Source organism: Aspergillus ambiguus, assembly GCF_047715705.1.
Source record: "Aspergillus ambiguus strain CBS 117.58 unplaced genomic scaffold BDV59scaffold_10, whole genome shotgun sequence".
In the NCBI taxonomy this organism is placed as follows: Eukaryota; Fungi; Ascomycota; class Eurotiomycetes; order Eurotiales; family Aspergillaceae; genus Aspergillus; species Aspergillus ambiguus.
In genome coordinates, this window is record NW_027395523.1 from 352,039 (window position 1) to 377,449 (window position 25,411).

A 25,411-nucleotide genomic window follows, 5' to 3' on the forward strand; every position below is an offset into this window, starting at 1 on the left:
CCGTTGATTCATCTTTTCCCCGCCGACTTTTTCTTAACCATTGATGATGTGCTTCACATGATTCATCTTCCAACACTTCTCAATCGCCATGTCCGAATCATCATAAGACTTGCTCTTCCCCTTGTTTCTTCCATATATCCCGATTACTTAGCATAATCCAACTGTTCCTCCAGGAATCCCCTCTGAAACCCCTCACCGACGAACTATTACTCATTCTCCTTCTCCACCATGGTTTCTGGATCTTCTCCTCCCCATGGCCCCAAGCCCAAGTCCGCCGTGCCATCTCGTCTGTTGAACGGAGGCTCTCCGCTGCAGTCGTCGTCGAGCGGCCGTGGTGCTCGTGAGCGAGAAAGCCTCAATTCTTCCATCCGCTCTTCCTTCGCACCACGGGTCCCGGTAGAGTTCGACCTGCCGGAGACTGCCGCTCATCCCGGCAGCAGCTCAGTAGACAACTCCGATGGGCCTGTCCATGGCTCTGACGCTGTCAAGTCCGTCTCTTACGCACTCCAATGTTCTCCTATGCATTATTTCTAACCTCCCCTAGACCGACGTTGAACGACCCACCGCGCGACCCCAGAGACGAAGGCGAGGCTCTGACTCCCCCGGCTGCCATCAGTCGGCCGGCGAGCCCCTACACCCTGTATCCCCCCATCGATTTTGATGGATTGAGTTGGCCTTGTAAGTGACCTGCGAGGCTCCAGTGCGTGACACACCCGCCTAATACTTGTGATATAGGCCCCGGCACTCGGGCTCGGTTGGAGTCCTCCCCCGAGGAAACGGCAGAGCGGGTTCAAAAACTCGCCGGAGCTGTGCGGACGATCTTGGAATGCGTTGGAGAGGATCCCGAGAGAGAAGGGCTGCGCGAGACCCCCGAGAGATACGCCAAGGCGATGCTCTATTTCACCAAGGGGTACGAGGAGAACGTGCGCGACCTGGTCAATGGGGCTGTCTTCCACGAGGACCACGACGAACTGGTCATTGTCAAGGACATCGAGGTGTTTTCCTTGTGTGAGCACCACATGGTCCCGTTTACAGGAAAGGTACGATTGTTTTCGCTCGATGGCTGAGACGGTTGTTAATATGTCTTGCCGCATAGATGCATATCGGTTATATCCCCGATCGCCGCGTGCTGGGTCTGTCGAAGCTGGCTCGTCTCGCCGAGATGTTCTCCCGCCGACTGCAGGTGCAGGAGCGTCTCACGAAACAAGTTGCTCTTGCGATCTCAGAGGTCCTGAAGCCTCTCGGAGTTGGGGTCGTCATGGAGTCGTCGCATCTGTGCATGGTGATGCGGGGCGTCCAGAAAACGAGCAGCACCACCACGACGAGCTGTATGCTCGGCTGCATGCGGTCGAGCGCGAAGACCCGCGAAGAGTTCCTGACGCTGCTTCATCGGAAATAATGTTTTCTTTGTTCTATTGTACTTTGTCAGTGATGCATACGTGCTTTTACCCCCGGTTTAACAGTGGACGGTATTTATGATTTTCAGGAGTTTTTTTCGGCGGCTACCTCTCAACAGGTTCTTGGGGCATGATGGTTTCGTTTCTCATATTACGTGCTGCGATCGCCCTTGTGGGCTGCGATTTAATCATTTGGTTTCGTGTGGCGGAAGCCATTGTATACATTGTCGATTTTTGTTTTGTACACAACCTCTGACGAGGTTCTGCGTCTTTTGGCTTTGATATCCGCTTACCTTTCAACTTGGATGCGACTGCATAGAGGGAACATGACTCAACGAAGTTGACCTCGGGACTACAACGGACCCTGGTATTGGGTCCTGGTATCTTCTCTGGGATTTATTTGCTTTGATTTAAAAGACGGCTGGACTTTTGTCCTAACTATTTACAACACCTTACCCCATTTGAGGGATTCAACACTTATCACATACAATAAAGAAAGAATTGTCACTCATTGCATGGTCAGCAATCGCATTGTTGATAACAAAAGGAAGAGATGGCCATACAAACTAGTGCAGAATGGACAATACTGCAAATCTGGCGATCCAGTATAGTAGCTTACAAGAAACATGCAGTATTTATAAGGACTATGATGGCTTATTTGAACACTCCGCCAGACATTGTCTATTTATGAGGCAGACTTCGCTCGCTGCTAGGGTGTTTGTTGTCCCTCACATATACCTAGCAGAAAACGCTGGTATATAGCAAGATAGAAACAATGAAGGAATGTATGCCATAGAAGGAGACGCCATTGAAGCCACCTATCGCCACGTACCTTCATAGTCTGGCGCAATAATAGAATATGTTCCTATTGTTATGGCTTGGTTAGAATCAGTCCCAATGTAAGTACTATCTACAATCACTATTGTTCTCTCCTTGGGGACATGGATCAGTGAATCTTGGTGAAGTGTAGACCGTTAAGCGAGGCGAGGAACAGAAACCTTCACATTGTCTGCACACTCCCTGTCTAAATCGCCAGCCTCTTGCACTTCCATCAACACTCTTCTTCCTTCTTTTATCTCTCGTGGCACGGTCAGTTTCACTCCGCCCCCAAAGAAACAATAGTAACTCTATCGATATAAATATTGAACCAGGCTAACCGTTGAAGCGTTCAGGTTCCTACCTTAATCAACAACATGGAAATGGACCCTGATAACGCCTTACAGGCTTACCTTATCCATCAGCAACTGCTAGCAGGAATCGCTCCTGAGGATGTGATCCCCATGCGCGGCCAGCGTAGAGGCCAGCCTGCTGTGCCGAGAACTAACCAGCCCACTCTCCTGCGGATTAACAATGAAGGCATTTTTCTTCCCAATATCCCCCCAGCCAGATTCACCGGCGTGATCCACCCTCTTCCAGTGAATCTTGTCCGTTCAACTGCACCCGCAACACTCCCTGCGCCGGTAGACCCTCCTCAAGCGGCAAGGAAGCTCCCCCAGGTCCCATGCGATACCCGCGTCGAGCCTGCGAGGCCTTTGAACGCCCTTCCTGGTGTTCAGACAGCCTGGGATATACCACGTCTGGCTGACTTCCTCAATCCACCTTCCCAGAAAGCAAGCGTCATTCTTCCAGGCGTCGACGCGCTTCTGCAAGGCGTGCCTGCTCCACAATCGATTCCAGAGCCCCCCGAGTCTCCCATCCAGGGCCACGAGACAGAATTACACCAAGCCATACAATCGGTCAACGAAGTGCATCCGCCTCTTCCAGACAAAATGGACATCGACCAGATGGGTGATTTCAACTTCCTGCAGGCGTTTACCGTCAACGCCGAGTACACCATGGCGATGACCGACTATCTCGGAGTCAAGGACATCGTCAATCTGATGGCAACTTCTAGACACTTCAACGACTTCATGAAGACCCACGAATCCGCAGTCGCCACTCGCAAGGCGTACAACGAAGCCCTCGAGGCCGCCCGCGCGCATCCCCCGGTCTGTTACCCTAGCCTCTGCGTGAAGGATAGCGACGCGGCGCCAACCGCGAACCCCTCCCTCCGCTGGCTAGCCATGGTCACCTACCGCGAGAAGGCCGCCGAGGAGATCGTGAATACCATGGGAGAACTAGGATACCCGATGCCGAGAGGCTGCGCCGGGATGCTCAAGAAGCTCTGGTTTCTCTTCGACGTGCCGGATAATGAGCGTCGCGAGTGGACTGCGCAGAACGTGAATCTCTGGCCCAACGTGGATGTCTTCTACTGCACGTTCTTCCTGGTGACGGTCGACGAGTACTTTAGCACCCAGTACGACAACCATACCGGCGAGCTGCGTCGTCTCTCGATGGCGCAGTCGTCGCTGAGCTTCTTCCTTGACGTTCTGAAGAACAGACGCTTCGACAGCCAGCTCGACGTCCTCCAGACCTTTGTCCGATGGCAGTACCAGCCGAAGCCGCACGAGGCCGGCGGCATACTCTACGGCGTGTCACCTGAGGAGGTCGGCCTGCTGCAGTACGAGAACTATGGTCGCCGTGGCGAGCGGACGGTCAAGTTTGTGCGTCCCGATGTATGTGTCTTGAAGGAGCTGACTAGACGCCATCTCAATCTGGACGAGATGTACCGGGATATGGACGCTGGTGATGACATGGCCCGTTATTGCAATGTTACTGTGCAGGACCCTACTTGGGATTACGAGGTGAGACGCCACGCAGTGCATGAGGATGCTCCGGACTGGGTGAAAGCTTTGCACATGAGTCTGGAGGTGTGATGGAATTGGGAAATATTCGTCTGGTAATCTGAGGGAGATTGGTGCATGTTCTGGGCGTAGCTATGAATTTCCCATCATGTTGGATGAGGCCGGTGATGAATATTCGAGTTCTGGCTCCTAGGTATTCATAATTGATGTGAATCAAGCGGCTTGTCCCTCGTCGCTTCTCTCTCTAGTACAGTAACTTAACTAACGTAATCAACCACCGAGCGGCGGATACCACCGAGCGGCGGATTTTCACCGCGACCACCGCTAAGCATTATTCAACGCGTCTTTTCTTCATTCCTATTATATAAAATGCCACTTTCTCAAGAATCTCGTCTTTAGATAGCTATACAGGCCTATAAAGATTAAAAAATAAAATTAATTTTAAAGGCTACTAAAGTCTATGGAGTGCCTAAGAAAACCCTCCATGCACGTCTAAAGGGGAGAAAACCACGCGCAGAAACACGCGCCAATAATCATAAACTTACTGAATTTAAAAAGTAATTACTTCTTAAGCGACTATTAGATACAGATATACAAGGATTTTTAATTCGACCCGAGTTCCTGCGTAAAATGGCCTAAATACTATTTTATAATCGCTTACAGGATCCTACCGCAATTCTTAGAGTTAACTAGGCTTATAAATTTGTTAAGTGCCATCCTACACTACGTACGCGATATACAAGACGAATAATATATCAACGTATAAAGCAGGAAGATCCAAGAATTATAATACCCTAGTTTCAGACTGTATAAGCAGTTATTCAAGAATATAGCATATATAAAGATAATATCTAGAACTTCGATGAGACTGGCTTTATAATAGGACTCTGCTCTACCTCTAAAGTTATTACTATAGCTAAGCGCAGTAAGAGACCGCGCAGAGTTATTTAGGGAAATTATAAATGGGTTATAATTATCGAAATAATCGGGTTAAGAGGTGTATATCTACCGCCAGTCATTATTCTTAAAGGGAGTTATCAGCAAGCTACCTAGTATCAGGAACCTAAGCTTAGTAAAGACTAGTAGATTGCAACTAGTTAGAATAGCTAGACTACCGATAAAATAGGTCTTAAATAGTTAAAAATCGTTTTTAAACCATTTTTAAAGCGCTATATGACTGGTGCTAAGAGATTACTGATTCTTAATAGCTATAGTAGTCATCTAACTGCTGAGTTTAATGAATTCTATAAGTAGTATACAATTATCTGTCTCTATATACCTGCCTATACTTCACAGCTTCTTCAGCCGCTTAATATAGGTATTTTTAGCCCGCTTAAAGGCGCGTACGGAAAGCTTCTTAAGAACTAAATAGGCGCCGGTAATAATTATATTAATAAAGAGAACTTTCTATCTCTATATCCAGACGCACGCGCTAGAGTATTTACTCCAGTAAATATCTACGGTGGATTTGTAGGCGCAGGTCTTAAGCTATTCAATCAAGAACGTATTCTTTCTAGGCTTACCTTTTAACTACGTACGCCAACACCATCGCTAATCGAAGGCTTAATTTTCTCTACTTTTTAGACTTCGCAGAATACTCGCCAGCTAGATAAGAAAATACACAATTTACAGAATAGCCTTAGCGCGAAATAGAAGCTTTCTAGCAGTCCTATTACTTATATTTAGCACCTTAAGAAGGTAGCACAAATAGCTATATATACCAACCTTCTTTTACAAGAAGAAATCAAGAAATTACGCGAAGAAAATAAGCGAAAATATAAGAAAAAAGCAAGACGATATGCTAATCTAGGCGATAATACCTTTTTATCTGTACAGGAAGGCCAAAATCGGGTTCAGCAGCTTAATATACAGTCTAATAAGTAGCCTAGTAAAGCAACCCTAGTACCTTGTAGGCGAGCTTTACAACGCTGTAGTGGCTGTGGGATAGTTAGTTATACGATTCGGAATTGCCCTAGTAAATAGCTATCTTTTTATATATTTATTTAGTCAAATCTAATAGCGTTGGTAGTTAAATAGCTTCAAGTATTGGTGGCCGCGGTGAAAATCCGCCGCTCGGTGGTTGATTACGTTAAGTGAAGTGTTTGCTAATCGTTATCTAATCACATCACGTGAGTAAGCGGCCAAATCGATGTTGCGGCAACCGCGGGAACTTCAACTCCCTCTCGACATTACCGCCGTACGTGTTGAGATCAACAGGACGGGTCGCTGGCGTTAGACCCCTTCCTCGCTGGATAAAGGATACTCCGCAACACTTTCTACCCAGGGGTTCATAGGTATCTTGATCATGCATTATGTGGACGCCTTTCCTCCGTTTCGACCCCAAGCCAGGTAGGAGGTCGCTGGGTTCGGTCGGAACTTGCTAGCTCCACCAACCATCTACACGCCACCAGATCCGATGTTGTCCCTCCAGGATTACGGACCTGGGAAGAACTGCGTTTCCGTGATAACTCCATATGACGCCATGAAGCGTCGCTGGTAATCCTTTGAAGAGAGAAACTGCTTTGCTGGGGTTTTCCTTTGTCAGGTAAGCCCTTCGGAACCGAACAGATTGATGCAAGCGAGCGCAGCTTGTTTGGGTGGACATGTCCAGCTATGCCTCGGAAGCGAGGCGTCGCTGTCAATTTGGTAGATCTTACACTACACTGTGCCTCCTGTCTCTACCATGGGAGTCAACAATCTACCGGGCGTCTACCCCGGCTTGTCACATCTCCAAGTAAAATGCAGCCTGGCTGCGATATGACTGACTGTCGTTCATTGATGGAGCAAGATGCATTTGGTTGGACGCTATCGGCTTCTCATCACTTTCCGGCATCTAAATGACGTTTGGCGTTCTCCGTTATCGACTTGTACATGCGCCTTGTCATGCCATGGATTATTTGGGTCTCCCGAGTCGCAGACTGTCCATCATCGCGACCTTGAATGCACCTCAAAGACGGTGACTCCAGCCGCCTATTCTATGACTGAGCCGACGCTATCGGAGTGTGGTTGATTCTGGGGTGAATGTCGACATCAGCTTCCGTAGATAGCTCTTGTGTGTTTCTGCTGCCATGGAGCCTGTTCCTCCACTTCCCGGTATGAGAAGTCCTCTTACCAAGGCAAGAGGCGTTGGAATAGCAGGAAAGATTCTTGCAGCCAGGCAGAAGTCCGATGATGACTGGTATCACACCATTCAACCCCATCTAACGTCCTCAGCACCTGCATGGGGAGAAAAGTGGGGTGATAGCCTCGATGGTTTCAATCTCCAGGCGTGGAGTGTCATCGCGCCCTGATCTCAATGGGGAACGCCCTGGATATGACATGGAGCCAACAAGGCCTGGAGAATGTGCGTCTCGTGTGGAACTGTCTCCTTTTTGCCGCATCACTGGGTGATGTCAGCAATGTGGTGTGGCTCGGTACAGCTCAGGACTCGAGTCAACCTCATGTTTGACTCGATCGGCAATACTCGAGCATTCTTCGTAGAAAACAAACCAAGCCATGGGGCTGGAAGATGGGCCGCTCGTGGCAGGCCCAAATCTCCGCAGAGTAGTTTTCCGGCACCAAAACAGGCTGCGAATGCGGCTGTTCGTATGCATAAAACTTTTTTTTTTTAGATACAGAAGGTGGGTGGTGAAAATAGGAATATCTGATCGATACAGGTACGTCTCCCCTTTCCAACATGCATAGTCCCCTGACTATTATCACCAGGCTGATCCATTGGGGGGTTCGAAGGTATACAGATGTTTCCATGCACCGCCGGAAAAACCAGCCTTCCGCGCCTCCCCCCGACAGAGCGAAAGCCTTCCAGGCAACGCGGCCGACCACACGCCCTGTCCAGATCAATCCTTCTTGTCTTTCCTTTCCATGCGACCCCTTTCGTGCTCCAGTGGGCTGATCGGTTAGATCCCTACTGCATCTTCTCTTTAATTTTCCCCCAAACCAAATGCCGTCCAAGCGGTTTACATGGCTGGATCCCGTAGGAGTCCGGTGCTGAGAGACCAGTGGAGTCCTCCCGGTGACGCGAACAACCATAGGGACCGGGAAAGACATAGGCCTCGAGGGTCACATCGAGGCAGAGACAGATTCCACGACAAAGACCATCGTCGCCGTCCCAAAGACGGCAGACCTGATCCCACTTTACGGTCGCCGCCACCGCGTGCACACGCCAACCCAAACTACGAAGAACGGCGTCCCCATCGTGGTTTTTCGCCGGCCGGTGCTTCTACTCGTGGCTCGCCTGGTCCTCCTTCCCCCGACTTCCGTCCTTCCCAAAATCCCAACATGTCGCCTTCGTTCGGCGTCGACAGGTCGTTCGACAGAGAGCGTCGCAGAGGAGATTCCCCGTCGGCGCCTCCACCGTTCAAACGGAAACGAACACGCAGTCCCTCCCCCCGGGGCTATCGTAACCAAAACCCCAACCATCAGCCTCTCCGCCGTCCTTCGTTCAAGCACGGTGATGACTTCGATCGTGGCCCGCCACCCAAACGTGGACGTGGTAGGTTCCCTACCCGCGGGAGATCAGGTCGAAGGTCTCCTCGACGAGGAAGAGACCGGCGCAAGAACGACCCCGGTCGGCGGAACTCCTCCAGGCCACGACGCTCTCGGTCCCCAGTTCGGGGCCGTAAGCCCTACAACCCACGTCGACGATTCCACAGTCCCCATCCCGAGGATGATTTCGAAGACGAGCCACGTTATCGATCGCTCTCCCGCCATTCCGGACGATCATTAGGTTCCAGATACTCCAGCGTTTCACGTCGTGGCTCCGTCACGATGGATGCAGCAAGGCCAGGCTTGTCTGAGGCGGGAGACTCTTACAGGTCTCCTTCGCCGCCGCCTCGGTATGACGCTGACAATGCTAGTGTTTCCGCGGACGGTGATCCTCTACGTGAGGCCTTCCCGCTACGGGGGCAGCGGCCGTCCAATGACCACGGTGGTCGACGTCCATGGCCTCGGTCGCATCGCGAAAGAAATCAGTACTCTGCATCCCCTCTGCGCGCGACACCATCCAACTCATACCATGATTCCCCTCAACCTCCGTCCCCTTACACTGGCCAACGAGGTGGTCGGGCTGCACCAAGCGCTACACACCATCAGCAACAGGGGTAAGTCGCGTTGAATTATCGTATTCGAGTGGTACTGACAATCTCTTTCCTTTAGTAATGCTTCACCCTATCGACAGTCAGGCCCATACTATCAAAACCAATATGATGAGCCCCCGGATTACCCTTCCGGTCCATCGTACAGAGGAGGCCGCTCAGGCCGGCGTGGCAGTTACACCGGAGGTCGTCGGTATTCGGGCTCTGAGTCTCAATTGTATAGCAACGGACCCTCTCCACGAGGCAGGGGTCATTTCGGAGGTTCCCAGCGGAGTGGACCAGGGTCATGGACACGAGACCATAGCCCTCGGGCATATCATGGTCCACCTTCACAAAGTCCTCCGCCTCCACCTCCACCGGACCATCAGACATCAATGCCTCCTGATGATAGCTCTACCCATTTCCAACCCACAGCAATGGGTCAGCAAGATGCGAATCAGGAGCCCAAACCTCATGCAGAAAACAGTGGCTCTCAAGAGGCTCCCCAATCTGGGCCATCGACATCTGCGCCGAACAAGGGCGGCAAGATCAGTTTCGCCTTCAAGGCAAAGGCCACGCCGGCTCCAGCACCAAAGCCTGTTCCGGATCTCGCACAGAGGATGTTAGCTCGCGAACCGCCTCCGCGTGCCGCTGAACCTCCCCCTCCTCCGCGCAATCGCATGCCCCTCGGTCCTCCACCAAAGTTCAAGCCCGACAGTCGGTTTGATCGTCGAGACCGGGATCGACGTCGAGATAGAGATCGGGATAGGGGCCGAAATGACAGGAGAGGTGACTTCCGTGATTCTCGTGGGTTCCGTGAGCCCAAGGATGGCCGTGATAACAGAAGGGATGATCGCCGGTTGGACAATCGCAATGAGAAGCGGCGAGACCGTCGGCAGGACTTCCAGCCCGATCGCCACCGTGAACGTTCCCCCGAACCACCGAAACAACCCAAGATCCTAACTCGACCAAAACCGCGTCCCACACTTCCGGAGGAATTTGCAAAGTCGGATTCAGTATACTACCGAAAACCCGGGAACGAGTCCGTGATTGGCGCTGGTACGTATGGAAAGGTCTTCAAGGCGATCCATGTTTATACCCAGGGCAAGGTGGCTTTGAAGAAGATTCGGATGGAGGGGGAAAAGGATGGCTTCCCTATTACGGCTGTTCGGGAGATCAAGCTGCTCCAACACCTACGTAACCACAATGTGGTCAGCCTGCTCGAGGTGATGGTGGAGAGAAACGAATGCTTCATGGTATTCGAATATCTCTCCCACGACCTCACCGGACTGATCAACCACCCGACTTTCACCCTTACTGCCGCTCATAAAAAGGATCTTGCGAAGCAGATGTTCGAAGGCTTGAGCTATCTACACCATCGGGGCGTCCTGCACCGCGACATAAAAGCCGCGAACATCCTTATCAGTAACCGTGGTCAGTTGAAATATGCCGATTTCGGTCTTGCTCGGTTCTTCTCCAAGAGTCGGCAGCTCGACTACACCAACCGCGTCATCACGATTTGGTATCGGCCGCCTGAGCTTCTCCTGGGTGAGACCCGGTATGGACCGGCCGTCGACGTGTGGAGTGCCGCTTGTGTGTACGTGGAAATGTTCACGAAAAAAGCGGTTTTCCCGGGTGAGGGCGGAGAAATTAGCCAGCTAGACAAGCTCTACAACTCGTTGGGGACGCCAACAAGGGCCGAATGGCCAGATATTGTCGAGATGCCGTGGTTCGAGTTGATGCGGCCTACGGAAAGGAAGAAGAGGATCTTTGAAGAAGTCTACGGGGCCGTTTTGTCCCCCGCGGCCTTGGATCTTGTTTCCCAAATCTTCCGCTACGACCCTGCGAAACGCCCAACAGCTGAAGAGGTCCTGTCCCATCCGTACTTTGTCCAGGAGGAGCCAAAACCGCAACAGGCCATTGAGTAAGTTTCGCGCGTTGAATCTATGAGCCCGTGCTGGTGTGACTGACAGATTCCATCTAGGCTGGAAAATATCGAGGGTGACTGGCATGAATTCGAGTCCAAGGCGCTGCGCAAGGAACGGGATAGGGAAGCTCGTCGGGCGGAGTACCAGAGAGACAAGGACAAGCGCAAGGCTGGCTCTTCAGCACCCCAAAGTGACCGAGAACCCAAGCGTGTGAGGCCTGATGGGACCGAGGAGTCGCAGCCTTCTGCTCAGCCTGTGCGGCAGTAGACTGCCAGCACCTCTTTTTCTCCAGTTCGTTTTCTACTATCTATGGAATTTACTTTTGATGTTCGGTTTCGGGGGTTGGGGGAAGGTCACGAGGGCGTCTTTTGGCAGCAAATATCCTTGTCAATTCATTTAGGACCCGCGGTGTCTTGTGTATAGGAACTTCTGAGATACAATCCCATGCCATTGATTCTAGTGCGATGCGTATTCCCACCTTTCGTTCCTATACGGAGTAGCTGGGGGATACTATAGCCGGTTTCGGGCGGTTGACTACTTTGGAAGGTTAGCAAAAACGAACCTTGCACACCCAGAAATGATGCAAGTGGTTGAGTAGGATGGATCAGACTTTGCCTTTGCACCTCACGCTCGACCAGCAGAAAGCCATACGGCCAGTGTAGACAGCGGTTGAGCACCTCGGCTTACCAGAGTATGTATGAATCTTCTTCATAGGGATGGATGTAAACGACGGGAAAGAAGGAAACGCACCAGGACTACAGCAATGGACGATAGAGTATCATTGAGATAGAATCTAGTTGTCTGATAATAGCTGAGAAAGCAGAGAAAATTACGGTTTCAGAAAAAGGCTGTCCCGTCTATCAGGTCATCACCGCATCATGGGAAGCCTGGTAGAGCACCTCGTGATGATGGTTTTAGAAGCGGGTTAGGTCATTGGTTATTCTCGACACACACATCGGAATCGCCAGAGCAGTGAAGGAGGGAAAAGAACCCGGAATGCAGCTGACGATGATTTGAGTCGGTGGTCTTGGGTTTTGTGGAAGAAAGAAAAGAAGAGGAGGAAAAAGCGAGATGGGGGGAAATAAAAGGGAAAGGTGGAAAAAAGACGGAGCGGCCGGCCACTCCGGCGGGCCGGCCGCTGATTGGCTCGAGCTCGGCCGCGAGTGGAAATCAGTGATGAACCGTCGGAACTTCTTCTCTCTTTCTCCTCCTCCTCATCATCTTCCCATTCCACGACCATCGATCTCTCGCGCGCCCTCCCTCACATCCTCTCCCTCTCAATTCCCTTCTCGCATCCGGCTCTACTCGCGCCGTCTCTGTCTCCTCTCGGATTTACGTTCACGATCACGACTACGACCTTTTTTTCCCCTCCTTCTGTCTATCCGGATTCGACCGTTTTTTTGCATCTCATCTTCTTGGGTCTCCATCTTTCTTCTGGTCTCGGTTAATTTTTCTATTGTTGTCTTCTTGTTACTACCGTTTGCTTCCCGCCTTTGGTCGGTCTGTTTTACAACGTCGCCTGCACTGGTCACCGATCTCCCTGTATAACGATTCGTCCCTGCCATCCTCCTCCCGCCACTCGCTCGGTTCCCTCCGCCTGATGACCGCTCTTTCTCTGAGCAGTCTCAGTCTCAGCCTCTGCCTCCATGGATAACGCAAACCTCTGGACTCGTCGATCGAAGTACGTCCCTTGCCCTCCACCTTGTCTCTCCTTCGATTTTGCCCATATACATCGCCTTCCTGCACGATCCCCCCAGCTAACCCCTCCGGTAGCACCTCTAAGCTGTCTCTGTCTATGACAGGGGCAGATGGTAAAGAGGGCGGAGCCAGAGTTGACACTGCCCGTACGTCGAAGCGCTTTGGCCCAGACAGTGCCCACGGCCGATCAAATCCGTTCAACGCCCTTTCCCCCCTCTCTGGCGGTGTGTCGTCGCCCTCGACCAATGCCTCCTCGGCTTTTGGTCTGGGATCCGGCGCATTCGCATCCTTCGGTGCTCCCAAGACTCCCGGTAGCTCGTCCGACGTGAAAACGCCGAGCGAGAAGCGGGACTCGGCGTCGGAACAGGATTCGGCGGCTGTGAAGGGTCTCGCCAAGGAGCATCCGCTGAAGAACACCTGGGTGATCTGGTACCGTCCCCCGACGCCCAAATACTCCGACTACGAAAAATCCACCGCCCCCCTCGCCTCCATCTCGTCCGTCGAAAGCTTCTGGTCGATATACGCCCACCTCAAACGGCCCTCGCTGCTTCCCACCGTGTCCGACTACCACATCTTCAAGAAGGGCATCCGGCCCGTATGGGAGGACGACGCTAACAAGAAGGGTGGCAAGTGGATTGTCCGGTTGAAGAAAGGCGTTGCAGACCGCTACTGGGAGGACCTCCTTCTGGCCATGGTTGGGGATCAGTTTGCCGAAGCCGGGGACGAGGTTTGCGGTGCGGTACTCAGTGTTCGGAGTGGGGAGGATGTGCTAAGTGTGTGGACTCGCATCGACGGTGGGCGGAACATCAAGATCAGGTATGTGTTTGGCGCACGGATGTGGTTCCGATGGAGACTGTGGGCTAACTCCCGGTGCAGGGAAACCATCAAGCGTCTTCTGGCGTTCCCCGCCGACACCAACATCGTCTGGAAGAGCCACGACGACAGTATCGCACAGCGCTCGGCCATCGACCAGGCTCGTCAAGAGAAGGCCGCCGCCAACAGTGCGGGCCACCACCATCACCATCATCACCACCACCATCACAACCAGAACCAGCATAACATGGGCGTTGATCGACGAAGGGCTACGGGTAATGATGACACCACGGGGAATAAGAGCAAAGAGGCGTCTACATGATTTCTACGAGCCTGGGTTTTATGGTCCTGTATAGTAAAGAAAACCAAAAATAATTGGGACAACATTTGGGATCGGGGCATTGGGGCGAACATCTGCGTCTGACTTTGAATCGGGTTTATGAACTTCTGCCATTTCACTTGTTTCCAATCTTTCGGATCTGTTTGATCGTAGGCGTTTTGTAGGTAGGGAGTGCCACTCTGACAAGCGGTGTAAAGACGGCTGGTTGCGGACGGCCGCATGACGACCTGGCAGAAAATCCCCCCGACCGCCTTGGTGGCTATCGATGATCCATGCACACTCTCACAAGTCACCTCTGACGTCCAACCTCGTGCTGAGGAATGACGACCCTCTAAGCCCGACCCGGTCGTGCAATGACCCCCATCGTGCTTACATGCCACTCTTTGACAGAATTTCCGAGCTGTTCACCACCTGGGCACCCCGTCACTCGTCCAACCCGCAACCTGGTTCTCCTCCGCCATCAGATGCGACCTCCGATCAGATACACCGGACTCAGGCGTCCGCTGCGAGGAATCCTGTCCTTCCGTCTATAGGGTCCCGACTACTTTCTAGTTCTTTTGACGGTGCGGCTGCATCAGTGTCCGAAGTTCGTTGTCCCTCCCGCCCTGTCTCGTTAATCCAGACAACCTTTTGCTCCTCCATACGCCTGTTGCTGCCACGATCAAACAGCGCTCACAGTTCTTGGACCGCAGCATACACATAGCTATGCAGAAGGATTTCGGTCTCCGCACCACTCCCGATCTGTACGTTCACTTGCACCAGCCGACCAGACCGTTCCTGCGCAAGGATTAGGGATGAGTCGCTTGTAAATATGGCCCCTCAGTCTGCACCGATCTCCTGCAAGACTGACACTGCGCGTCCTAGACCCCGCAAGGGTAAACTGTCGCATGGCTTGGACCGAACCACTTCTGCTGAGGACGAGCGAAGGCTGTTTCCCGGTCACTACAAGTACGTGCTCGACCTACACCTACGCCCGTATGTGGTTGGGCCAGAGACTGATATCAGGCAACAGGACACCCAAGGACGGGGTGCCGATAGTCCCTTCCGGATCATCATCACACCCCAATCCTAAATCCAAATTCAAGGTACGCGCACCAAGTCGTCATACGGACGCTATCTAACAACCCATCACCGCAGAACATCCCAAGCTTCAAACCGGTCGACAATATCTCAAATGCCCGAGAGAGCGGCCCCGTCCGCGCGCAGGGAAAGCCACGGCCCCCTCGCGCCGACAACCTCAATGCGTCTTATCCCGAAAATGCCAGCACGCACCCCTCGGAGCGACCTTCCAAACGCCAACGCCGCAACAGCTCCGAGACGGCTCCCGCCACTAGCGTCATCGTCATCCCCTCCGACGACGATACAGGCCCGCCGGGCATGGAGTCGTCATCGATGGCCGGCCAGTCTGCGCGTCGATCGTCCTTCTCGAGCCAGCTCTCCAACCGGACACGGAGGATGCTGGAAGCGGGCACCCCGCTCGGGACGGTCCATGAGTTCCGCGACGTCGAAAGAAGTGTCCAGGTCCCGCGCACGCCCAAGTTCGCCGCCAAACGCCAGTACCCCGCCGCGGATGATGACGTCGATGAGAAGTTCACCGAGAATGCCGCGCGCGAGCGCAGATCCCGGTTTCCCGCGCTTACGGGCCGGCCGTCGCCGAAGCAGGGCTTGGGGCGTCAGATGCGTGGTGTTGTCGAAGGCCCCGTCCGCAGCCTTGGGCCCTCGCGAAATAACTCGGGGACTCCGCCCGGTGACCGAGCCGGGACGATGGGTCAGGGACAGTCACCGGGTGGTCGCCACCGCTCGGCAAACGAGGCTGTGATGGATCCCCCTCCGGATAGGTTTCCTTCGCGAGATCGGGGAAGAAAGTCGCCTACTGTGCGGAACCTGTCTCCTTCTGGGAATGCACCTTCAATGGATCCACCGCAGGATCAAGCTAGGAAGGTGTTTAAGCCACCGACGTCCGATCACGGGGAGAGTTCCGATGAACTCCAGGGCGAGGTAACGGTCAAACATGCCCCGGCTGCGTTCGCTAGAGACCATACGAGGAGCGTCTCCAGTGGGGCCAAGATCGACGAAACTAGCAAAATAGCTCTTCCGTCTCGCTCTAACTCGCCCGAAACATCAGCGGCGTCGAAACTGTCTCGTCAGAAGAAGGACAAGTTGAGCAAGAAGAAATCCAAGGCGGGCAAAAAGGAAAAGGGCGTTCGGGAGTTCCAAGCTATCTTTTTCCGAAAAGGGCCCGACGTGCTACGGCCACCGGACAGCGAGAATATCCGCATTGAGATCGAGACGAAAAACAAAACGATGAAGGTCTACGCGACAGCGTCGGATGAGGTTCACACCGAGCTAGATCTTAACAAGATCGACCATTTCGCGAAGGGAGACGACTCCAGTCGGAAGATTTCCTTGCATATGTCCAAATCAGGGAACGACGACAACCGGGTAGATATCGAGCTATTGTCGCCTGAGGAGAAGGATAGCCTTCTAAGCGTGCTTGAAAAGCGGATGGAGGTTAAGGTGCAAATCCGACCTGGGTATGTTTTGTTTGCACATTGTCGTATGCTATCTTCTGAATGCTAATTATGAGAAGCGCCTGGATGGACAAAGCGTTCACTAAGAAAGAGAAGCAATCGGCGCTACAGATCAATGGGGCAAAACGCCCTTCTGAAGGCCATACGGAGCAACCGTCGGAGGCAAAGGCTGGAAGCTTCAAACGACGGAGGCTTCAAGATTCACTGAAGAATTATCGTAACAGTGAAGAACCTCCCTCGGATAGCGAACATCGGCTCTCATCCCCTTCTAATCCCTTGCCTCCTGCTGCGCATCGCGACTCACCTGCCTCCGAAAATCACCAACCTCCTCCATCGTCTAAGCCGTCGGACAACGCAGTGGACATTCCGGTGAAGAAGTTTATACCGAAAACCCCGGCTATCGGAAGAGCAACAAGGTCAATGTCACGCCGTGAGGAGCCAGCTACAGTCGTCTTGTGAGTCTCCGCCATCTAGTGATTAGTCTATAACTAACGTGCCATGGTGTAGTGACGATGATGACGAAAGTTTCCCGACTCCGAACCCTAAAGGGAAGGTTCAGAAGTGGCATAAGTGCGTCTTGCCGCACCCTGATCATCCTTTTCTAAGCTAACAGAAGATAGGCCACTTGTGTATCCACGCCTCGGGAAGAAGAAGGCTGAGGTTGATATCCAAGACCTCGAGCGCCTACGCGAGTCTGAGTTCTTGAACGATAATCTAATTGGGTTCTACATACGGTTTCTGGAGGACCATTTGGATCGGAGAAACGAGGAAGTTTCGAAGAGGGTCTACTTCTTCAATTCATACTTCTTTGCAACCCTGACCAACATCCCTAGAAGGAAAAAGGGCATCAACTATGAAGGAGTCGAGAAGTGGACCCGAAACGTGAATCTTTTCAATTACGATTATATTGTGGTCCCTATCAACGAGAATGCCCACTGGTATGTTGCTATCATATGCAACCTCCCGGTGCTCCAGCGGATCTCCAAACAAGACCATGCACAAGACGAGCCGGAGGAAGAGGACGACAAACGTGAACAGCCTGAGGGCGACGAGCAGGTGGTCTCAGAGACGCCGGAGGCTTCGCAGCAGCCACCACCCGGGAAGGAGGAGAGTAGCAACCAAGAGTCGGATCCTGGCAAGGAGGAGTCCACCAGACAGAGGCTCGCATCGATGAGCCTGTCAGAAAGAGACCTCCCCCGTCACGGCGATGAGGCTCAACCTACCGAAAACGACTGGCCGTCCCAGGAAGAAAACCCGACTTCTTCTCCAGCCAAGTTCTCCCCTGCCCCCAAGAGCGCGTCAGCCCCTCAGGCCGACTCCAGGGATCCCCCTGGACTGAGAGGGTCCCCCCGAAAGCCGCTGCGAAAGTCCAAACGCAAGTTGCCGCCTCCTATGAGATATGATGTGAACCAGCCGATCATTGTCACGTTTGACTCCCTGAACATGGGTCGTTCTCCCACGATCAGCACTCTGCGTGAGTATCTATGCGCAGAAGCCAGGTCCAAACAGGGCATGGAGATCGACAAGACCCTAATCAAAGGAATGAAGGCTCGCGAGATTCCTTTGCAGCCAAATTTCTCCGACTGCGGCCTGTACCTCCTCGCGTATGTGGAAAAGTTCGTACAGGACCCGGATACGTTCATCCGGAGACTTCTCAGGAAGGAAATGGACGAGAAGGCCGACTGGCCTCGTCTTCGGCCAGGTCTTTTGCGCGCCCGACTGCGCGATTTCCTCGATGACCTTTATGATGAACAGATCAAGCTCAGCCTCCAGCCAGCGAGTGAGCAGGAGTTGATGGTAGACCAACGACCTATCACTTATCTTCTCGGATCCTCGGAGCATGAAAAGAGCGACAACGCTGAGGCTCAGAAGTCACCAGAAGAACCCGTTAAATCGGACAGTCCTCGTGCCGAAGATGCTGCTCCACCAGCAGAAGCATCAGAACTCCCGAATGGCAACCCGGCGTCGGAGTCTGAACATACTAAAGCTCCGGAGACGGCACAGTGTACAGAAGATTCACCCCCTGGAGGGGATGAAGTGCTTGAGTCGGACGGTTACACCGCGAAGAAAAAGGCTGAGGTAGTCGAGGTGCCGGATAGCCAGGAGCGAGATTATCTTCCTGTGCCTCCGCCTTCTCCGCCAAAGGTTCTCATCAACTACAGGGCTAACCGTCAACGGGAAGCGCGTCAACATGAAGCTCCCAAACGTGAGAAAACGCCAATTGCCGGTCCCCGTGAAATTCCAGAGACGAACACGGAAGAGCCTCCCCACCACAGCGCGGTGGAGGTGCAAGTCGTGAGGCCCCCTTCGTCCCCGAGTGCTGTAAAGAGGAGTCCAAAGGCCTCCAGGCATAAGCCGAAACATGCACCTGAATAGAGTCGATGGGCGTTTTTCCTTTGTTTTTACTTTTTCTGTTTCTCTTTTTCTGTTCCTTTTTATATCCTGTTCGAAGTCATTGTGGGGTGGGTATTCCCTGTGGCGTTACAAGAGGATTGCTGTTGTTATTGCGTGACTACAGAAGCTGCATGAGATACCAAGCATTGCATTTTTCCCGGATTCGTGGAAGCACCGCGGATGTACATCTATTAGCGGAGTTGTCATTGGCACTGAACTCAATGAATAGGTTGCAGAAGAAATCTCATTGTTGCATATGTACATTCTAATCTGATATATATACAACGCAATTCCAGGCTATGGTACCGTGGGCGTTCTTGAAGAAGGAACATGGAGTTCCATGATCACACCTTTACTGATTCTCGCGGATGCACCGAGTCACCAAATCACTAAACCGTCAGAATCTTTCGTCTCCGGTTGGCATCAATGCAATGACTTACGTGTCCATGTAGGCTCTAACCTTGATGATCTTATTATCGTCATTGAACTCGCAGATCCACGTGTACTCGTTGGAGAACGGCAGTCCATTCTTGCAGACCATATCCACGGCCTTCAGCTCGACGGCCGCTTGGCGTCCATCACAGATGACGTTCTGGACAGCCAGCTTCAGAGGCCCTGCCCAAGTGGCACTGAGCGCCTTGATACCGGCATTGAACTCGGCTTTCGAGTGATAGTGGCCCGAGACCTCACAGAAGGTTCCTACAGGAGTTAGTTAGCTGTTGCGGTTAAGTATTGCCCGCCCTGAGGCTCGCAGGAAATATGTCTTCCCGCCATACCTTTCAAGACCCAGTCTACGTCGTCGACGACGTTCTGGAAGAATGCGGGTCCTTCGCCGCGTTCGAGAGGCGCGAACATTGCTCTAACTTGCTCAGTGGTAGGCATCTTGAGTATGTTGTTGTATCTTCAGCGTATGCCGTATGGGATGGTGATGGGCTGGTGAAATGAAGTGGGCGATAGCCACGGGGCTCTATATGGGGTTGGTGGAGCGTATGGGGCTCAGGGTCCCGATATCTTCCGCCGGGTCGCAAGAGAGTAAGTATATCGGGACACCTGGACGATGATGTCCAAGCAGACTGCAGTTTACAATTCTATCTACATTATTCCCAGGTAAAGGCAACCCCGCACAGGAACAAGAGATCATCCGCGTATCTACCACTCGCTCTCGTCGGCCGCAACCCACCACGCCATCTTATTCTTCTTGAAATCCTCAAAATCCCACTCCGCGTCCTCCAGCATCTCCCGGCCCGCAGTGTACACATACGTGACCGCCTCAACCCCTTCTCCCTCGTCTGCAAACTCCGCCCCGGCCGCGTCGAGCACATCCCGCAGGTGCTTATCGGTGTCAGGGTCGGCCGGCACATGCGCATCGTCCGTGCCGTCATGATGTCCTAGCGACTCACGGAGCACCCGCACCGTCACCTTCTGTTTCCCGTACTCCGACCCCTCGAAGATGTCCAGCCGGTGCACGTCCCCGTCTGTCAGCCCCGACACCACCGTGCCCAGCACCGACCCTGTATCTTCGCGGACGATCCCGGGATAGTCGGCCCCGCATACCCGGTGTCGTCGGTAGCCGTGGAGGACTGCGGGTTTGAAGGTGAGGAGGTCGCGCTGCCAGGGTTGCGGGTTTGGGCTGCCGTGGATTACCCGGTGGAGGATTTGCGGGGCCATTAGCGTTCCTGGGGGAGTTAGTGATGGGTAGAGAAAATTGGGGGGGGAGGGTTCTGATAGTACGATCCTTGGGGAGAGAGCTCACCGTAGAAAAACAGGACGTGGTCGCCCATCTTGAGCTATCTGAAGCTCGGGTCTTGCTGCCGAGTTGGCGGGGTTGAAGAGTCGGGGGGAGTGTAATGGGGAATGAGGAAGATCAGTGCTTAGAGCCGTCGACGACGCACTGGTTCAACTAGAGACTCATCGGATGAAAACACGAGACTCCCTGGTCACTTCTGCTGGAGAAGAGTTATGCGACGCAGAGGTTGTCAGGATACCCTATACTACTCCATAGAGATAACTCCGTGGACGAGGCTTATCGATAAGCCCCAGGTCGGGCTCACCGCCTTCCAAAAGGCCCATCTGGCTTCAATATCCCATCACGGTTGTATCCTTCTCCGGCTGTTCGATTGCACGCAGGCTCATCGGGAGAGACGCTCCCTCAGAACATACCTTGCCGCTGTTTATACTCGACCACGTCCTCTACTCTCCGTCTAGATTCCCTCATTCCCTCCCCGCCCCATCACCATGCACTCCGCTCTCAATCGAGCGCAGGCCGTCTTCGGCTTCTTCACGACGGTGGCCATGTTCGTGGCCGGCTTAGCTGCTCTCTCAGTGTTACTGTATCCTACCGATGCCACAACGGCTGACGTCGTCCTGAAAGACGTCAAGGTGTACGTCCAACACCCCCTGTTCACTTTGTTTACCCCTAGCACGGCTCAACCGACGACTAACCCGCAACAGCACCAAGGGCCGGCCGCATTACTACTCGACCAAGAAAGAAGAATACGCGCAGATCCGGTTCGACCTTGACGCTGGTATACTACTGTTCCTTCCTCCCATCACTCCCCCGTGCGAACTCACTCCAACCCACTAACTAACAAACACCAGATCTCACCCCCCTCTTCAACTGGAACACCAAACAACTCTTCGTCTACGTCTACGCCTCCTACTCCTCCTCCGACAAGACATCCACCCGTCTCCCCAACTCCGAAGCCATCATCTGGGACACCATCATCCCCGCCCCGGAATCCCCGTACTCCTTCGCCGCCCTGCGCGAGCGCTTCTTCCCCGAGAAGCCCAAGTCCCAGAAGCGCTCCCCGGCGAAGAAGACGAAGAAGGATGCCGCCGCCGAGCCCGGCGTGCTCCGTCTGCGTGGCCAGCGCGCAAAGTACCAGATCGGCGACATCACCGGCCGTCTGGCCGAGCGGTCGAACGTCACCCTGTCCGTCGGCTGGAATGTGCAGCCCTGGGTCGGCGCGCTGTGGTGGAGCCCCGCGACGGGTGCCGTGCCCCGGACGGCGGGCGCGGTGCACTCGAGCAAGCCGTTTGATTTTCCCGCGCTGAAGACTAAGGCGCCGCCGAAGGAGCAGGCGGCTGTTTAGGGAGGGGGTTGTGGGATTGGTATGGGGTTCAATGGGTTCTTTATGTGAGGTATTTGGGAATAAAATTAGTTGCATGCACGTCTGTTGCATTACTGCTGTGGTAGCACGGTTCGTATTCATATAAGAAAAAAAGGTCTGTAGTGCTGCGGAACTTTACGCTATCAGATTTCTATACGCCGTGGTGGGCACAACGTCACTATCAACCTCGACTGCCTGATCTCAGGCGGTGTTTATGGGATGGTGCCGTAGTTCATCGGCCGATGTTCGCCCTGCTGGATCCGATCGGAATATACGCCTGGAGCCCGTCGAGATGACAGGGGACTTGTGTCCCGAGGACTGTAGTATACGTATTCTAGATAAAAAGCGTGGATGTGGCCTGGGAGGTAGCTGCGACGGTTAGCACGGTGCATTGTTGACCGCAGCGGGCGAACTCACCCGAGGATTGTCAATAGGATGTTGATAAAGAAATCAGCACTGCAGCCTGATATAAGGAATACGCCGAGAGGAGGCACTAAGCTCTTGTCAGGACACCCACTGCCGGGCTGCAATCTGCTACTGGTGTAGCTACTTACAGAACAGAGTGATGAGGATCATGCACAGAATGGTAGCTGTTCCCGCCATGTTGGAGGCGTCTATTGCAAATCGCCCTGCTGACTATTGGTTTTTGACGGAGGCTCTCACGGTACGCTTGGAATCGTCGAGATACGTGCCCAGAAAACTGAGGAACAGGATCGTGAACAGAAGTACGAAGATGTAGACGGGGACGTTATCGTCTTTGGAGGAATTGAGGCGATGCATTTTTGGCAACGCGGAAGAGGCGTTGGATCGACGTCACTATCGAATCAGCCGTCCATATGATGCTGGATATAACCCCCAGGGCGGACGATCAGCTGGTTGGGCGGGGGAGCAGTTAAGAAACGGCGGTCCAGATTTCCCACGGCCGGCCGGCGTCACACAGAGCTGAGCTGGACGACTGTTGGTGCAATCATACAAGGCAGAAAAGTTTCCATGGTGGAAGAACGCGGAAGGGCAGGGCAGCAGCTGACGTCATCCCGGACAATACCGGGCATTCCGTTTTGGAGCAGCACTCATGCTGCACTGCAACTCAAAAGAGATCGTGTGGAGGTATATAATATTTCATATATGACTGCACTCCTTATGTTTGAATCTATACACCATTAACAGCAACGTAGTCATCATAGATGTCTGCCAATTCCGGAGAGAAGATACATCCCTGCATCCTCATACCGCATCGATCGATGCGCGCGTGGTGACCTGTTCATTCTTATTGCCCAGCTTCGAGATCTGGAGGAATGCATCAACGCCGTACCCTTCCAGACTATGCAGTTCCAAGCTACCGGCCCAGTACTCCGCATACACTCGGCTCATGGGGAGCCCCACCCCCAGTCGGAGATTGGGAGGCCGAGAAGTCAGCGAGTCGAGCGATCCCTCGCGGAATGTCTCTTTATCCACACGCTTCCTCTCCTTGGGCACCGTGAGCTCCTGCATCGTGGCCGCCATCGCCGGGACCTGTTCCAGATTCTGAAGGCGGGCCTTGCTATGGGGGCCCTTGTTGAAAGACCATAGATACGGGAGAATCTCCCGGGGGATCCCGCCTCCTTGGTCGGAGACTCGCAGAATCACATGTTGCGGCGCTTCGCAGATGAGCACCTCGATGGGCGGCGGCTTCTCAGACGAACCTTGGTATTTCTCGCTGACAGCTTGGATGGAGTTGCGCAGAAGCTCGCCGATGATGTACTCCAGGTGACTCAGCATGTAGGGGAAGGTAGCCTCGAGATGTCCCTGGACGGAGATAGCAGGGATCTTGTCGGATCCCGAGGCTTGCCGCATCATGTCCTGGGCCAGTTTGCCGCATCGCTCGACAACCTCCTTGGCGTTACATTTCAGAAACACCTCTCCAACGAAGTCTGCGTTCAAATCGGTGCGATCCAGGGAGTCAGGAAAGTGCCACGGCGAGTTGAAGGTTTCCGTTAGGGCCAGGTGCTGTTCAGCGATTACCCGGCGGGATATTCTCTGGGAATCAAAGGCGAGTCAGCCATGGGACGGGTTGGTAGGTCAGGTGTGGGCCATACCGCGCGGAGCAAGGTATTCATGAACTCGTCCATAATGTCCGCCGGGAGCAGATCACGACACTCCAGGACCCCCATCGCCAGCTTGGGGATCACCACCAGATGTTCCCGGAGCGTCTTGCGTAGGAGGTCGCAGAAACGATCATTATCGTCTAGTGTCTTGATTTCCGGAACTTTTCGAAATCGTTCGAACGCCTTATAGTAAAGTTCATATACAAGGGAGAGATGGGGGTTTGCCACGACCACGTATGGCAGCTTCTGAATGTCTCGTAACCGGTGGGCGAGTCTGTTGGATAGAAACGCGGTCAATACAGATGTGTCGGGCTGTTCTGAGTCGAAGAGGAAGCTCACCTAGTGGGGAGCTCGGTACGCACGTAATTCGCAGAGCTGAGGAGTCGTGACTCGGTCAACGTTCGTCCAAAGAAGGTCAACTGCCGTAGACTGATTGGTCTAATATCCCGTTCGACCCATCTGGAGGAAAATAGAGGGTTAGCAAGCTCTCCCGGAGTCACACGAGAGGTCCATACTCGTCTAGAGCGGAAACTGGTCGCCATGGCGGGGGCGTATGAAGCGCAGTATGACTCCCCGTATAAAACCGTTGGCTCAAGGTTCGGCTGGCCAGCTGCGGGAGAGAGCGGCAGCATCGAGCTGCTGGTCTCCGCAACATGTTGGTTGGCGAACCGTGTCAAAAGCCGATCATGAGTTGTGGCGGTTGTTCCCGAATGAAGAAAGCTTCGACGGCGAGATTTTACCCAGTATCACGCATGGGTAGAGATTTCCATGCATGGTCCTCATCCAGGACACATTGAGGCCGTCCGTAGTTGTCTGTTGTTTTTCGATGAGGGGGGAGGAGAAGGAAGAGGAGCTAATGCAGGCGACATTGAAATCACCTCGACTTCCCTTGGGCGGTGAGAGGGCATTTAGCATGTGACTTGCCAAGCCTACAGCGATTGTATACTGGGCAGTATTATATGTTCAAATCAAATATATTTATTAAGCTTGATCAAGATTGATTTCATGGCAGGGAACTGGCTAACTACCATATTATGGAGGGCCACCTTTTGTGGTACAGACTTATCACTGGAACATCAGGGTGAGCCGATATATTTTGTAGCGATGCGCAAATCATGTAAGGACTCACCGACAACACAGGTTATAAGAAGCCATGAAATTATTTATACGTATTGCTTGGACAGAAGGTCAGACGCCGGGTGTTTTCTATATATCTATACTTCTGCGTTATATGGGTTGTAGGAACTTTCGCCTTCGCAGAAATCTCGATTTGACGTCTTCCAATCGTCGCAGTATTTTCGCGACACCCGGACGAACAAGATACATTCACACTTGTCTACTTAGTACTTGACTGAGAAAA

General features: G+C 53.1%; 10 protein-coding genes across 10 annotated transcripts; 6 read left to right on the forward strand and 4 right to left on the reverse strand.

Annotated features, from left to right (window-relative positions):
- Positions 1–32: 32 nt before the first annotated feature.
- On the forward strand, positions 33–1,904 carry BDV59DRAFT_175570 (GTP cyclohydrolase I). The gene is made up of 4 exons (XM_073689281.1): positions 33–488; positions 545–678; positions 736–1,040; positions 1,097–1,904. The coding sequence occupies exons 1-4, from the start codon at positions 229–231 to the stop codon at positions 1,397–1,399; spliced, it is 1,002 nt and encodes a 333-aa protein (XP_073549254.1). The 5' UTR covers positions 33–228; the 3' UTR covers positions 1,400–1,904.
- Positions 1,905–2,590: 686 nt separating this feature from the next.
- Positions 2,591–4,153, forward strand: BDV59DRAFT_200835 (uncharacterized protein; the record flags this gene model as incomplete). The annotated part of the gene is made up of 1 exon (XM_073693674.1): positions 2,591–4,153. One exon carries the CDS (start codon positions 2,591–2,593, stop codon positions 4,151–4,153), a length of 1,563 nt encoding a protein of 520 aa, XP_073549255.1.
- Positions 4,154–7,891: 3,738 nt separating this feature from the next.
- Positions 7,892–11,191, forward strand: BDV59DRAFT_12006 (putative protein kinase). Its single transcript, XM_073686779.1, has 2 exons — positions 7,892–9,180; positions 9,236–11,191. Exons 1-2 carry the CDS (start codon positions 8,042–8,044, stop codon positions 11,079–11,081), a joined length of 2,985 nt encoding a protein of 994 aa, XP_073549256.1. The 5' UTR covers positions 7,892–8,041; the 3' UTR covers positions 11,082–11,191.
- Positions 11,192–12,297: 1,106 nt separating this feature from the next.
- On the forward strand, positions 12,298–14,090 carry BDV59DRAFT_175573 (eukaryotic translation initiation factor 4E). Its single transcript, XM_073689282.1, has 3 exons — positions 12,298–12,762; positions 12,855–13,595; positions 13,656–14,090. The coding sequence occupies exons 1-3, from the start codon at positions 12,728–12,730 to the stop codon at positions 13,912–13,914; spliced, it is 1,035 nt and encodes a 344-aa protein (XP_073549257.1). The 5' UTR covers positions 12,298–12,727; the 3' UTR covers positions 13,915–14,090.
- A 130-nt stretch (positions 14,091–14,220) lies between these two features.
- On the forward strand, positions 14,221–19,119 carry BDV59DRAFT_175579 (SUMO protease ULP2). Its single transcript, XM_073689283.1, has 7 exons — positions 14,221–14,737; positions 14,797–14,880; positions 14,945–15,017; positions 15,070–16,466; positions 16,523–16,918; positions 16,971–17,033; positions 17,084–19,119. Exons 1-7 carry the CDS (start codon positions 14,727–14,729, stop codon positions 18,837–18,839), a joined length of 3,780 nt encoding a protein of 1,259 aa, XP_073549258.1. The 5' UTR covers positions 14,221–14,726; the 3' UTR covers positions 18,840–19,119.
- Positions 19,120–19,209: 90 nt separating this feature from the next.
- BDV59DRAFT_200841 (nuclear transport factor 2 family protein) lies at positions 19,210–19,739 on the reverse strand (the record flags this gene model as incomplete). Its single annotated transcript, XM_073693675.1, has 3 exons — positions 19,210–19,246; positions 19,298–19,556; positions 19,634–19,739. 3 exons carry the CDS (start codon positions 19,737–19,739, stop codon positions 19,210–19,212), a joined length of 402 nt encoding a protein of 133 aa, XP_073549259.1.
- Positions 19,740–19,898: 159 nt separating this feature from the next.
- Positions 19,899–20,841, reverse strand: BDV59DRAFT_175582 (gamma-glutamylcyclotransferase family protein). Its single transcript, XM_073689284.1, has 2 exons — positions 20,611–20,841; positions 19,899–20,533 (listed from the first exon to the last, which is right to left on the reverse strand). The coding sequence occupies exons 1-2, from the start codon at positions 20,636–20,638 to the stop codon at positions 20,007–20,009; spliced, it is 555 nt and encodes a 184-aa protein (XP_073549260.1). The 5' UTR covers positions 20,639–20,841; the 3' UTR covers positions 19,899–20,006.
- A 123-nt stretch (positions 20,842–20,964) lies between these two features.
- On the forward strand, positions 20,965–22,025 carry BDV59DRAFT_175584 (signal peptidase complex subunit SPC3). The gene is made up of 3 exons (XM_073689285.1): positions 20,965–21,238; positions 21,309–21,382; positions 21,456–22,025. The coding sequence occupies exons 1-3, from the start codon at positions 21,093–21,095 to the stop codon at positions 21,947–21,949; spliced, it is 714 nt and encodes a 237-aa protein (XP_073549261.1). The 5' UTR covers positions 20,965–21,092; the 3' UTR covers positions 21,950–22,025.
- Positions 22,026–22,179: 154 nt separating this feature from the next.
- On the reverse strand, positions 22,180–22,747 carry BDV59DRAFT_200844 (YqaE/Pmp3 family membrane protein; the record flags this gene model as incomplete). Its single annotated transcript, XM_073693676.1, has 4 exons — positions 22,180–22,336; positions 22,385–22,460; positions 22,522–22,581; positions 22,636–22,747. The coding sequence occupies 4 exons, from the start codon at positions 22,745–22,747 to the stop codon at positions 22,180–22,182; spliced, it is 405 nt and encodes a 134-aa protein (XP_073549262.1).
- A 414-nt stretch (positions 22,748–23,161) lies between these two features.
- Positions 23,162–24,916, reverse strand: BDV59DRAFT_12064 (protein kinase PKP2). Its single transcript, XM_073686788.1, has 4 exons — positions 24,567–24,916; positions 24,391–24,510; positions 24,043–24,325; positions 23,162–23,983 (listed from the first exon to the last, which is right to left on the reverse strand). The coding sequence occupies exons 1-4, from the start codon at positions 24,704–24,706 to the stop codon at positions 23,192–23,194; spliced, it is 1,335 nt and encodes a 444-aa protein (XP_073549263.1). The 5' UTR covers positions 24,707–24,916; the 3' UTR covers positions 23,162–23,191.
- Positions 24,917–25,411: the final 495 nt, after the last annotated feature.